Here is a 12067-nt window from a genome sequence, read left to right as displayed (position 1 = left end):
GATCACCTCAAGGATCAAACTCAAATAGGAGTTTGAGGGTGCTAGTAGATGGAATTAATCCCTAAGAAATGTTGTGTGAAGACACCCATGTTTTAGGACACAAACCCTGCAGTGTTGACCATCTGTACTAGGCCCCTGTTTTAGGTTGGACCAGTGGCGTAGCATGGGTTCTCAGCACCCGGGGCAAGTAATTTGCGCCCCCTAACCCGTGGATTTTAGCACTCGAGTCTCTTCCGCCCCCCCCCCAGATGTTGCGCCAGGGCAGGCCCCCCTGCACCCCCCACGCTACGCCACTGCTCCCACCACAAGTCTTCAGGACAGCCATCCGAAGGCTGGCGCGGGGAGAAGGTCTCTCCACCCCACCGCCAGGCTTCGGAGCAGCCTTCTGAAGGCTTGCGGCGGGAGGAGGTCTCTCCGCCCCACCGCCAGCCTTCAGAGGAGGTCCGAGGACAGTGGGGTTCCTGCTTCCTCGAGGAGGGCCGGCCAAACGCGCCCCCCAAAATGTTGCACCCGGTGCGGCCGGCACCCCTGGCATCCCCCACGCTACGCCACTGGGTTGGACTGAAGCTGAGAGAGAACAACAACCCTGAAATGTTGTTCACTGCTTTTCTCCCCACATTGCATGTTTGGCAGAAAAAGTATTCTGCAATAACCCTGTTGTGTAGCTCACCCTTACACACCTTATGCAGGTTGGATTTCTGTGCTGCAAGAGAACAAGTTACAGCAGGCTTGCAACATAGTCCAAAGTTAATGTTTCAGAAGGAAAGGAGAGGCTGAGGCTGGTATGGATTCCCAGTTTTTTTTTTAAAAGCAAACCCTCATACATCTCATGTTGCAGGCAGGCAGATCTATTTTAAGTTGGCATCTCAGAAACTCTTCCCAGGTTAATGTAAGCACTCAGTTGCATGTCAGCCTCCTTTGCCTTGCATGTGGATTGGTTGCAAATATTAATGTTCCAAAAATAAAATAATGCTGAAGATGCAAGGCCCAAGTTAGGGCTACTATGAATGACCATTTTTGCAGCCACCAACAAGTAAATATTTTCAGGTGAAACAGGAGATTGTATTACCAAAAACAATGTCACTAAACTTTTATTTTTGTGCTATCAACTGTGCCCATGTATTTGTAACCTTGGCTTTCGAGGAAAAAAATCCCAAAGGAAAGTTTCTCGTTGTACCAAATCAATATTTTGAGCGCTGGAAATAATTTTCTAACCTTTATGAATTTTACATTTTTCCCAATACTTCTGATTATGATGGCAGAAAGATTTAGACACACTTCAAAAACTAAGAGGCTCAGGCCGCAAAGACTCCTGGTTCACATGTTCCTAAATTTCAAGCCCCTAAAAGGTCAGAGTGCATAATTAAGTTCAGAGAAAACGCTCCAACTCCCACAAATGAAAATAATAGTTGATCAAGGGATTGGAAGAACCCCCTTGCAAATTATAACAATTCAGGCTTTTTGGTTTATAGAAAAGGCGAGTTAACGGGGGACACGATAGAGGCGTATAAAAATTATGCACTGGTGTGGGGAAAAACAGAGTAGTTTTTCTTCCTCATACGATAATGCAGGGCCATGCAATGAAGACAAAAACTCACCTTAGTGTGATGCTTAATTCTTCATAATTGGTAGTAACCAATGTTAGTTAGAGTAGACCCACTGGCATTAAATGAAGATGAATAACTTATGTCTATTAATTTCAGTGGGCCTTCTCAGAGTAACATTATGCTACACTGCAATACAGTGGTGCCTCGCAAGACGAAAAGAATCCGTTCTGTGATTCTCTTCGTCTAGCGGTTTTTTCGTCTTGCGAAGCAAGCCCATTGATGGATTAGCGGACTAGCGCCATTAGTGGCTTTTAGCGGCTTATCTGCTGATCGGATCAGCTGATAAGCGGCTTAGCGGCTTAGAAAAGGGGGGGGAGGAAAAAAACCCAGCAGGAACTCGCAAGACATTGTCGTCTTGCGAAGCAAGCCCATAGGAAATTCGTTTTGTGAAGCACCTCCAAAACGGAAAACTCTTTCGTCTAGCGAGTTTTCCGTCTTGCGAGGCATTCGTCTTGCGGGGCACCACTGTAGTTTTATACTGCATTAGATAGTAATTTGTATTACAGTATTTCACTTACTTCAAAATGTCACCAGCATTTTATGTGTTGGGGGCTCTCCTTCTCATTCTGCTGAGGCCCAGGACTTCTGCCTCAAAGTCTGACCCTGATTGTGGTGCCATTGCTCTCTGGCCTGTGCTTGCACAATAAACAGCTGTGAGGCAGCTCAAAGTGCACACACTGGGACATAATCAATGAAGTATGACCTTCAGCACGTTCTCTCCTTCCCTTTTCACCCACATTTTGCGGAGAGAAGTAAATAATGGCAGCAACAAATTGAGCATTAAGATCTGCCACGCACAGGAGGCTTGCTGTTTGCCCTCCCTTGTCCCCAAAGCTACCAACTCTGTACTCCTATCTTTATTATTGGTGCAGAGGGCCTTTGTATGAATTAGTACTTTCTGTGCTGTATCTATGTACTTTTGTCCTTCCAGGCTGTGATGCTTTAAGGCTTTTTAAAAATGTTTTGCTCTCTTTTTTTTTTTTTTTTGGTTATGTTTCATTTTTAAAAAACAAATCAATGAAATAATTGTATGATAGAAAAGGTGCGGAATAAACAATTGGTTAAAGACAAATAACCTCCATGCAACAAACCAGAATGTAATCAGAATGAATCCTCTTTATTGTATAATCAGAACAAATTGCCTTCCACCAAACATCCCCCCACAATCCTAGAGTTGCCATATTTCAAAATGTAAAAGGCAGGACACCCCAGGGTTGTTGAGCTTTTTAACGAAAATGCTCAAAACCCACAATTTTTTCGTTTACTTGCCAGAGATCCAGGGCAGACCAACACCTTCTGGAAATTCTCCCTGGATGTCACTTCTGCCTTTGAAATCCTGGTAATGTCTGGGAAAATCCAGACATAATGGCAGCCCTACCCAATCCATCTTCTCACTCACCACAGTTTTCGTGGTGGCCAGATTTTTGGCACACCCCAGTCTGCAGGCCCCTCTGGCATGCTTTTAACTCCTTTTTCTTTCTGAATGTTTTCAAGCTGCTTCATCAAGATTTCCTGCTGCCCAGATCTTTCTTTCTTTCTTTCTTTCTTTCTTTCTTTCTTTCTTTCTTTCTTTCTTTCTTTCTTTCTCAGCGCTTTTTCAGGAGCATCAGCCACTGTCTGCAGGCCCCTCAAGTGCCCAGAACTAAAAAAACAACCCCATCTCATCCAGGTCCACTTACTGAAATTGCAAATGCCAGGCTATCAATTCAAGGGACGAGGACTTCTCTGCATCTGAGACTGCAGAATATAAAGCAAACACTATGGTTGGGTCCCCACCCACCTGAGCAATTCAGTGCCTCCTCTTCTGTTTTCTCAAATACTAACTTCAGGTGATGGGAAGGCCTGGCTATCTACTGGAAATGCGCTAAGAGAAGCAGAGAAGGACTGCCGACAGTCTAGTTCATTTCTTAGTATTTTCCATGATCAGTACAGCATTTTTCTTGATTTCCCGGCTTCTCCTCTTATCAAAGATCTGTTACCCCAGTGTGCTTCCCCAGTGTGCATGCGCCTTCCCCGGGCACCATCAGCCTGTGCTACACCACTGGTGGTTGGTGACTTTTAAGCCAGCAGCTTAAAAAGGAGGGCAGGTCACCGTTACCCTGACAGCTCACCCACAACCCTGGGCCAATTATTTAGACCATGTACAGTAACACTAGTGTACATTGATTTTTTAAAAAACAGTTCCCTGATATCAAAAGCCTACAATCTATAGCTTTCAGGGGTCCCACTGATATTGCTGCTGCTGCTGGGGGCAGCTTGGTTGGCACTGACCCAGAACAGGGCCTTCTTGGTGGTGGTTCTCCACTTGAGGAAAACCCTCCATGGTGAGGTGTGTCCCTCTTCCTCATCATTAATGTTCAGGAGGGATTTAAAAACATACCTGGGCTCAAGAAAAGAACAAATAAGGAACAAATTTGACAAAATTAAGTTTAGGACTTGCTGAAATAATTTTGGAAATTGGGATGTAGAAAGGGGAGGTTTGGGGGAGTCAGAGAAGTAAGGTTTATGAAAAAGGGAGATGAAATTATACATGTTTGTTTTGTCTTTTTATTTGTTTGTATTGTTTATAAAAATTTTGTAAAATCAATAAAAATTTTTATAAAAAAAATAAAAATAAAAACATACCTGGGCTGCCCAAGCATTTGATGGCTGAAAGACACCATTCCAGGCAACCTTGAAACTACGGAATTAGCTGTCGTTAGGATTGTGACTATGTTCACTCACTCTTCATGTTTTAAAATACACATTTTTATTTATTTAAAATGTTTTCTTTTTTTCTTTTGCTACTTTGTAGTTTGCTACCCTGGGCTCTTTTAGAAAGGCAGGCCAGAAATCCAATAAAGGAAATAAATATATCTGAAATCACCCATTTTATTAGAATGTCCGGGTCTCTGCAAAGTTGGCATTGCATGGTTTTGTTTCCTGAGGAAGGTTTATATGGCATATGCTGGTAGTTTAAATGAGGAAATTGATTAGGCAGCTTTTTGGAAGCTGACACGGATATCTGAGAAATATAGCGGGGGGGGCGTGTTGAATTTAGCTCCGTATCAGCTTTTCTAAAGTTGCTGCATAAGTCGGGTTTTAGGACCCGGCGGGAAACTACTTTGGGACACAGCGCGGAACTGCGTGGCGGATAAGAGTTTGCCTGTTGCCATGGAGACGGGGAAAGCCTAAGGCCTGTACTTCCGGTAGGAAATGAACAACTAAATGGAAAGCCACCGATTCCCGCATTTCGCTTCTTAGCACCTCTATCCTTTAACAAAAACAGAGAGTAAAAGGGAGAACCTCGATGCTCTATGACTGTAGAGCAGCGCCTCTCTATCCCTTGGCGCCTCTATGATAGGCGTAGGCCCGATGCTGTCGGATTACCACCCCCATCATCCCTGGTGGCCAAGCCGATGGGGGAGTCGTAGTCCGGCTGCACTAGCAGAACCGCAGGTCCACACACCCGGCTCCGTGGTAGAAAAATAAATAAATGAATAAAAATTAAACATGCTAATATTTATTTCCTATCTCTATGGTGCTTTCCCCCCCCCGGCGCGTCCCGATGACGCAATTGAAAGGGCGCCGACACGCGCGCCGTTGCGGGACCAGCCGTTGACGCCGCCTCCGCGGTTCGCCTTTCCCGACGCCCGCGATGGCTGCCGTGGAGACGCCGCCCGCTGCCGCGCCGGGAGCTGCGCCGGCTGCCTCTCGCAAGCGGCGGCCCAAAGCGCAGTACCTGCAGGCGGCCAAGCGGGCCCGGCCCGGCGGCTCCCGCCAGCTGGAGCCCGGCATGTGCGGCATCCTCATCACCTGCAACATGAACGAGCGCAAGTGCGTGGCCGAAGCCTACAGCCTGCTGGGCGAGTATGGCGAGCAGCTCTACGGGCCCGAGCAGGTAGGAGGAGGACTTTTGGGTTTAGACTAGACTAGGAAAGGGGAGCAAGACGAGGCACGATAGGAGCCTATAAAATTAGATATCGCTTGGGAAAGTGGCAGTGGCGTAGCGTGGGTTGTCAGCACCCGGGGCAAGGCAAGTAATTTGCGCCCCCTAACCCGTGGATTTGCGCCCCCTAACCCTAACCTCCAGATGTTGCGCCCGCTGTGGCCGGCCCCCCCTGCACCCCCCACGTTACGCCACTGGAAAGTGGGGAAAAAGAAGAACCGCCGGAATCGTAATATCCTTATGCAAATCTGTGGTGCAGCTGCTTTTGGAATAGAACGAATTAAGTACTTAACCCGAGGTACCACTGTACTGTGTCTTCTCCCCTCGAAACGGATATTGCTGGGGAAGCTTTAGAAAAGGGCGACCAAAAAGGATCAAAGGAATGAAGCAACGCCCCCGTGAGGAGAGGTTGCAGCGTTTGGGATTTTTTAGTTTAAGAGAAACGGCAAATAAGATGATAGAAATTCATACACCTCTGCGTGGTAAGGACAAAATGGCTAGAGGAAACTTTCCCTTGCTTAACACCATTAGAAATTGTGGGGACCCGAGTTTAATTGTTTAACACAGCCATATTAATTGGTTTTTTTTAACAGGGCTGTGTTGATTTTTATTTTTTTTTTTAAAAAAGGAGAGACCTACCGAATTTGTATAAGAATTTAAGCTTGCACCAGCTCTAAAGAAGCTTTCCTCGCTGAGTTAACTTGACTAACAATATGTGTGCATGCGTCTGTAAAGTTCACAGATCAAGATGAGAGCAGACTGTCAGGAAATGAGGAGGACGACGACGATGCTGAAGCTGCATTGAAAAAAGAAGTCAATCAGATTCGCACCTCAACAGAGCAGAAGCTGCGACGGTTCCAGTCGGTGGAGAGCGGTGCCAACAATGTAGTTTTCATTAGGACTCTGGGTGTAGGTAAGTGTGCATGGAATGGGAAGAGGCAGCATAATGGACAAGGGCATAAGCCCTGAATAGACTAAGTGGAAATGATGGGCATCAGAGGGGCAGACAGAGGGGTGGTAGAAAGAGAGAGAAAAGAGGTGGCTCTGCCCAGTTTTGGGACTGGCATCTCCCTGTGTTTGCGCCTAGACTTCCATCCTATTAGAGATGCCCTTTCTTCACCCAGAGGAATAAGTGAAAAAGTCTCTCTCATTGCCTTCTTCTTGCAGAGCCTGAGAAGCTGGTGCACCACATCCTGCAGGACATGAAAGCCACCAAGAAGAAGAAGACCAGAGTCATCTTGCGCATGTTGCCTGTTTCGGGCACCTGCAAAGCTTTCCTGGAGGACATGAAACAATATTCAGAGACCTTCTTTGAACCTTGGTTTAAAAGTCCCCGTAAAGGCACTTTTCAGATTGTTTACAAGGCTCGAAATAACAGCCACTTGAGCCGGGAAGAAGTCATCAAAGAACTGGCAGGTAAGTGATTTATTTTGTAATAGGAATAGGCAGAAGGTGAGTCAGGATCTGTTGAGGATCACTGGGTGATTTGTAGTAGGGTTTCTGACTCCCAGTTGTTTAATAACAGCAACAAAAAATAGGGTGATTTTTTCTTTGCTTTTAGGTTGCTGAAACAAAGCAAGCTTAGAGCAGGTGAAACAAGTAGGATTTGTGTGTGAAAAGGACTGGGGGCTCTATTCTGAGACTGAAAACAGATTCCAGGGCACCATTTTCCTCGCCTCTGACATATCTCGTAGCCACTATTTTTCACATGACTTTGGTTGCCAGATTTTTTTGATCAGGCATGGGGAACTGGTGGCCCTCCTGAACATTGGCTGTAATAGCAGGGGCTGATAGGAGTTGGAGTCCAACAACATCTGGAGTCCTTCAGCTTCCCTATCTCTCTTTCAGATCTTCATTTCTAACTTTAGTGCTTTCAGGGTGGGGTGGAACAGTGGGTTGGACCCAGACTAACAATGCAGCCCTCTTAACATACCTGCTTGGAAGTAAGTTCCATCAAGTTCAGTGGACATATTCCCAGGTAAATGGGCGCAGGGTTGCAGCCTAAGCTAATTGAGTTCCCATTGATTTCAGTGGACCTGTGAGCAACCAACTTAACAGTGTATTTTAAAAAATATGTATCCTTAAATGTGAGCCCCATTGAGTTCAGATGGTCTTGTTCCCAGGTAGAGGATTGCAGCCTTAATCTGGATATAGTTCCTTTGTATGGGAGAGGAAGGTATTAAATACTTAAGCTGAAATAAAATATGTGTGTCTCTCATCATCCCAAGTTTGGCCATCATCATCAGGCTGTTCTTAAGTGGCTGAAGGTGAAAAGATGGTGGATTGCTAAAGACATGCAGCACACAGTTAAACTGCAGTTTACTACCACAGGAGGTAGTTATGGCTACCAACTTGGGTCACATCCATACCATACATTTATGGCACATGGTGCCCTCCAAAAAATCCTGGGAACTGTAGTTTGTTGAGGGTGCTGGGCATCATAGCTCAGTGAAGGGTAAACTGCAGCTCCCAATATTCTTTGGGGGAAGCCATGTGCTTTAAATGTATGTTGTGGATGTGACCTTGGATGGTTTCAAAAGAGGATTAGAAAAATTTGGAGAATAAGATTATGTTCTACCTCCACTGTCAGAGGGTGTATGCCTTTGAATACCAGCTTCTGGGACTCGCAAGTGGGGCGAGTGCTGTTGTGCTGAGGTCCTGCTGGTGGGCTTCCCATAGAGGCATTTCTGTGAGAACAGAATGTGGGGTTAGATGGGCCTTTGACCAGATCCAGCAGAGCTCTTCTTCTGTCCATAGTCTCTTAGCCCTTATGGGACACCATCTCTTCATCTGTGGCTGATCAAAAGTATGACTCTCCAGGCTTATCAGACGGCTTTCTGCCTCCCCAACCCTTCTTTGTTGCCTTGGCAGGAGTCGTTGGCCATCTCAACCCAGAAAACAAAGTTGATCTGAGCAACCCCGAGTTCACCATCGTGGTGGGGATCATAAAGAACATCTGCTGCTTGAGTGTGGTGAAGGACTACATTCTGTTCAGGAAGTACAACCTCCAGGAAGTGGTGAAGAGCAAGGAAGGGGAAGGGCAGCAGGATGCTTCCAAAGTGTCCCAAGAGGGGGGCCTGGATGGGGGAAAACCAACTGAGGAGGAGAAAGTGGAGGAGAAGACTGAGGTGGCAGAGGCCAGCGACAATCACAAGGACTAGGACCATTAATGAAACTTACTGGGGGAGAGACTCTGAAGGATGGCTCTCAATGAATTGGGTGTGGGTGTGCTTTAATTGTCCTTTATAACTCTATGGGAGTTAGGCTGTTTAGCCAAGCCACCAATCTGCACAAATCGAGGAGGAACATCAAACTAAATGTGGCCACAGACTAGGAAGCAAGGGAACACCCTGGAGCTTGCAAACAGGAGAACAGAGCTCTCTGATCAGAAGTCACAGCCAAACTGAGAGCTCCCTTCTCCTGTTTGCAAGCTCCAGGGTGTTCCCTTGCTTCCTAGTCTGTGGCAACAGTAGTTGGGTGTTCCTTCTCGATTTGTGCAGATTGGGTGGTTACAGCCAACCAGAGTTTGACCCCAAACCTGGATTTGAACACATGGCTTGAAATGGGTTTCCAGTTCTGGAGGGGGAGTCGGAGCATACAAAGGAAGAGTTGAGAGCTGGTGAGCCCCAAGGCAGGACCCTGACAGTCACACTGTGCTTTAGATATGAAATCTGAACCAAGCCTCTAGCTCCAGTCCAGCAAATGTGAGTCTCTGTAAAAATGTCAACGAGAGAGGTGAAACTCAAAGCATACCAAGGCTTGAGTTCCTTTTGACAATGAGATTTTGGCCTAATTTTGCTGAATCACCCACCTCCCCAATCGACATTAACTGCTACTTAAAAGGCGCTATTTCTCATTTGCTGTTGGTGTTAAATCCAGACACAGGCAGCATCTCTTTTATGGTTGTTTACAGACAAATAACACTATCTGTGTGGGTTCTTGCTGCCTTGTTTGGTAACAACTGTTGGTCAATATAGGGCAAGCATGCTATCTTCAAGCCGATGAACTGATGCAAGCCATAATCAGATTTTCACACTGGCTTGGCCATGGCTACATGCTTCAGATTTCTAAACTATTGTGAATCCAGAGTTGATTCAGGATCTGGGACAGACACTTCCTAAAACCATAGCAGTGTGTGGTGGAGAGGGAGCAGGGTTTTTTTTTTAATGCCTAAAAAATACAAGTTTTATAAAAACCTCGTGGGTAGTATATACCTTATGTGTTGGTAGGGATTTATTAGCAGCTAGATTACAGGTGGGGAACCTGTGGCCCTGCAACTTTTGCTGGACTACAGCTCCCATCATCTCTGACTTATGGGCCACATGGGCTGGGGCTGATGGGAGCTGGAGTCCAGGAAAAACTTGGAGGGCCACAGCCCCCCCCCCCGCCCTGAAGTAGACAGAAGATCTGCGAGTAAGTTGAGAAAGAAATGAAACTGTATTGAAATGTGTTTGCAGAGATTGGGAAGAATCCTTTTGGAGTTGTTTCCACAGGCAAGGTGGGCAACCTTTAGCTTATGGGTATGCATTAGCTGTGTCTGGCAGCTAACAGACCAACACAGTTCTCCACCATCTCTGCCAGTGGGTGCATTGTGTCCTTCTCCTAGACCTGGGGGGTTCTAGCCACCTTGTGCCAAGCAGCGTGTTGGTGAATGTTGCTTAATGAACCCACATACAGGGCAAGGTAAGGCGGGTTTGCTCCAGGAGGATGTTGTAGCCAGATAATCCACCATGGGTGACTGCCTTTCCTAAGCAAAACCCTTTTCTGAAGATTGAGAAAGAAAGGAGGGACATGAGAAGCATAGATGCCAGTGGTCTCACAAGCAGGGCCACACAACTCTGGCCTTTGACTGATGAAGAGCACATCTGTATGAAAGGCTCTTCTGTTCCACTGCAGGCCTGGTTTTCTGGTGGAGCCCCATAACACCCGGGTTCCCAGTTCCCAACTCCCATCAATGGCAGCATGGAAACTGTAGTCCCAGCAACACCTGGAGGGTCAAAGGTTTCCCACCCTGGCTTCAGACACATAGTATGCCTCCTCCCCGAAGCACCCACATAGGTGGAATGCTGCAGCGATACCTCATCTAACCATTGAAAACTAGGAGAGCCAGCCAGGGTAGTCTCGCATTCGTTTCTGTAGCCCATGGAAAAGAGCAGCACCAGTGTCTTGCATTTATGAGCAAAGGGCTTCCCTGCAGCAGCCAGTGTGGGGTTGTTGCATCTACTTTTCCATTAACACTGGGCTACACTGTTAAACTAGAGGTGGGAAGTTTAAAGGGGAATGCCTGCCCTCCATTTAGCAGACAGCTGTGACCCTAGAGATACGGCCTTGTGGCCCATTTGTGGGAAGGATCTGCCACTGCTTTTCTGTCTTGGGCCATAAAATTTGCCTCAGCCATTTCCCAGGCTCCCGTTTCTGGCCCCATCAGAAAATTGGAAGAGTCAGCTCTCTGTCACATATACTTCCAGGCAGTTTCAGGGTGCTTGCTCCCAGAGCAACAAAATCCTTGGCAGAGGAGCTGAAGGGTGAGGGTTGTGAGCAGACAGAAACTTGAACCTCTTTTGGTTGTTAGGGGAAGAAATTATTATAGGCCTGGGAAAGTGACAAAATAGGCCTGGAGCATTAGTTCTGCTGGGGAGCTACAAAAAGCATTTTTTGCGGGGAGAGGGTGGGTATTTCCTCTAAGATCGAAGGTGTTGTATGGGGCTTGGGAAGCGTTCTTTTTTTAAATTGGGTCTTGCAGTGTCATTTTAAACTTCGTTTTTTAAAACAAGTTGCCTGCATGAGTTTGGCTTTAGTTTCGATTTGGAATTTCCTTCTCTGAAAAGAATCCTTGTAGTAGAAGAACATCTGAGACAGGTTAAAAAAATAATAATTCTGTTTTGTATATTGTCTTGTTTTTGTACATTGTTTTTTATTAAACTGATTTTGTTTCAGTTTGAAGCCATTCCTCTGTGATTTTTTTGTCTGGTCGAGGACTAAGTATACTTTGTAAAATTGTGACTTTAAAAAAAAGGAACAAGCAATTTCAATGTAATGTTGCTGTCTTATATAGAAGGAATACATGAAGTAGGATAAGGCCAGGAGTCCATCTAGCTCAGTATTGCCTCTTGGATCACAGAATCATAGAATTGTAGAGTTGAGAGGGATCCAAAGGGTCATCTAGCCCAACCCCTGCAGTTCAGTGGTACAGCTTATAGCATGTGTTGCATGCAGAAGGTCCCAAGTTCAAGCCCTGACATCAGGGAAGGGCTGCGAAAGGCCCCTGTCCAACATCCTAAAAAACTTCTGCTAGTCTGTGTCTAATTCTAAGTGAGAAGGTCTTACTCAGTGTAAGGCAGCTTCCTACATCAATTCAAAGGCAGGGTAGGGAAGCTGCTGCCTTCCAGATGTTAAACAACAATGCCCATTGTCAGCTGATCACTGGCCATTCTGGCTGGGGCTGATGGGGGCCAGAGTCCAAACAACATCCAGAAGACCACAGGCTCCCTATCTGTGCTATAAGGCATCTTTTAAATGACAGGCTAAGGTC

General features: G+C 46.2%; 1 protein-coding gene and 1 long non-coding RNA gene across 2 annotated transcripts; one reads left to right on the top strand and one right to left on the bottom strand.

Annotated features, from left to right (window-relative positions):
* Nucleotides 1–560: 560 nt before the first annotated feature.
* LOC309519331 lies at nucleotides 561–4247 on the bottom strand. The gene is made up of 3 exons (XR_014213806.1): nucleotides 4233–4247; nucleotides 2087–3987; nucleotides 561–1750 (listed from the first exon to the last, which is right to left on the bottom strand). It is a non-coding gene; the product is annotated as an uncharacterized lncRNA (long non-coding RNA).
* Nucleotides 4248–5229: 982 nt separating this feature from the next.
* THUMPD1 (THUMP domain 1 NAT10 acetyltransferase adaptor) lies at nucleotides 5230–11478 on the top strand. The gene is made up of 4 exons (XM_082200147.1): nucleotides 5230–5487; nucleotides 6271–6448; nucleotides 6703–6951; nucleotides 8407–11478. The coding sequence occupies exons 1-4, from the start codon at nucleotides 5245–5247 to the stop codon at nucleotides 8694–8696; spliced, it is 960 nt and encodes a 319-aa protein (XP_082056273.1). The 5' UTR covers nucleotides 5230–5244; the 3' UTR covers nucleotides 8697–11478.
* The last annotated feature ends 589 nt before the right edge of the window (nucleotides 11479–12067 follow it).

The sequence above is a fragment of the Podarcis vaucheri genome (assembly GCF_965113315.1).
Source record: "Podarcis vaucheri genome assembly, chromosome: 14".
NCBI classification, from domain to species: domain Eukaryota; kingdom Metazoa; phylum Chordata; class Lepidosauria; order Squamata; family Lacertidae; genus Podarcis; species Podarcis vaucheri.
Note: the sequence above shows the minus strand (reverse complement) of the source record. Positions and strands in the feature narration are given on the sequence as shown.

Coding starts and splice junctions, on each gene's coding strand:
- THUMPD1 (XM_082200147.1), top strand. CDS start 5,245: ATGGCTGCCGTGGAGACGCCGCCCGCTGCCGCGCCGGGAGCTGCGCCG. Junction 5,488..6,270: donor AGCTCTACGGGCCCGAGCAG/GTAGGAGGAGGA, acceptor GCGTCTGTAAAG/TTCACAGATCAAGATGAGAG. Junction 6,449..6,702: donor CATTAGGACTCTGGGTGTAG/GTAAGTGTGCAT, acceptor TTCTTCTTGCAG/AGCCTGAGAAGCTGGTGCAC.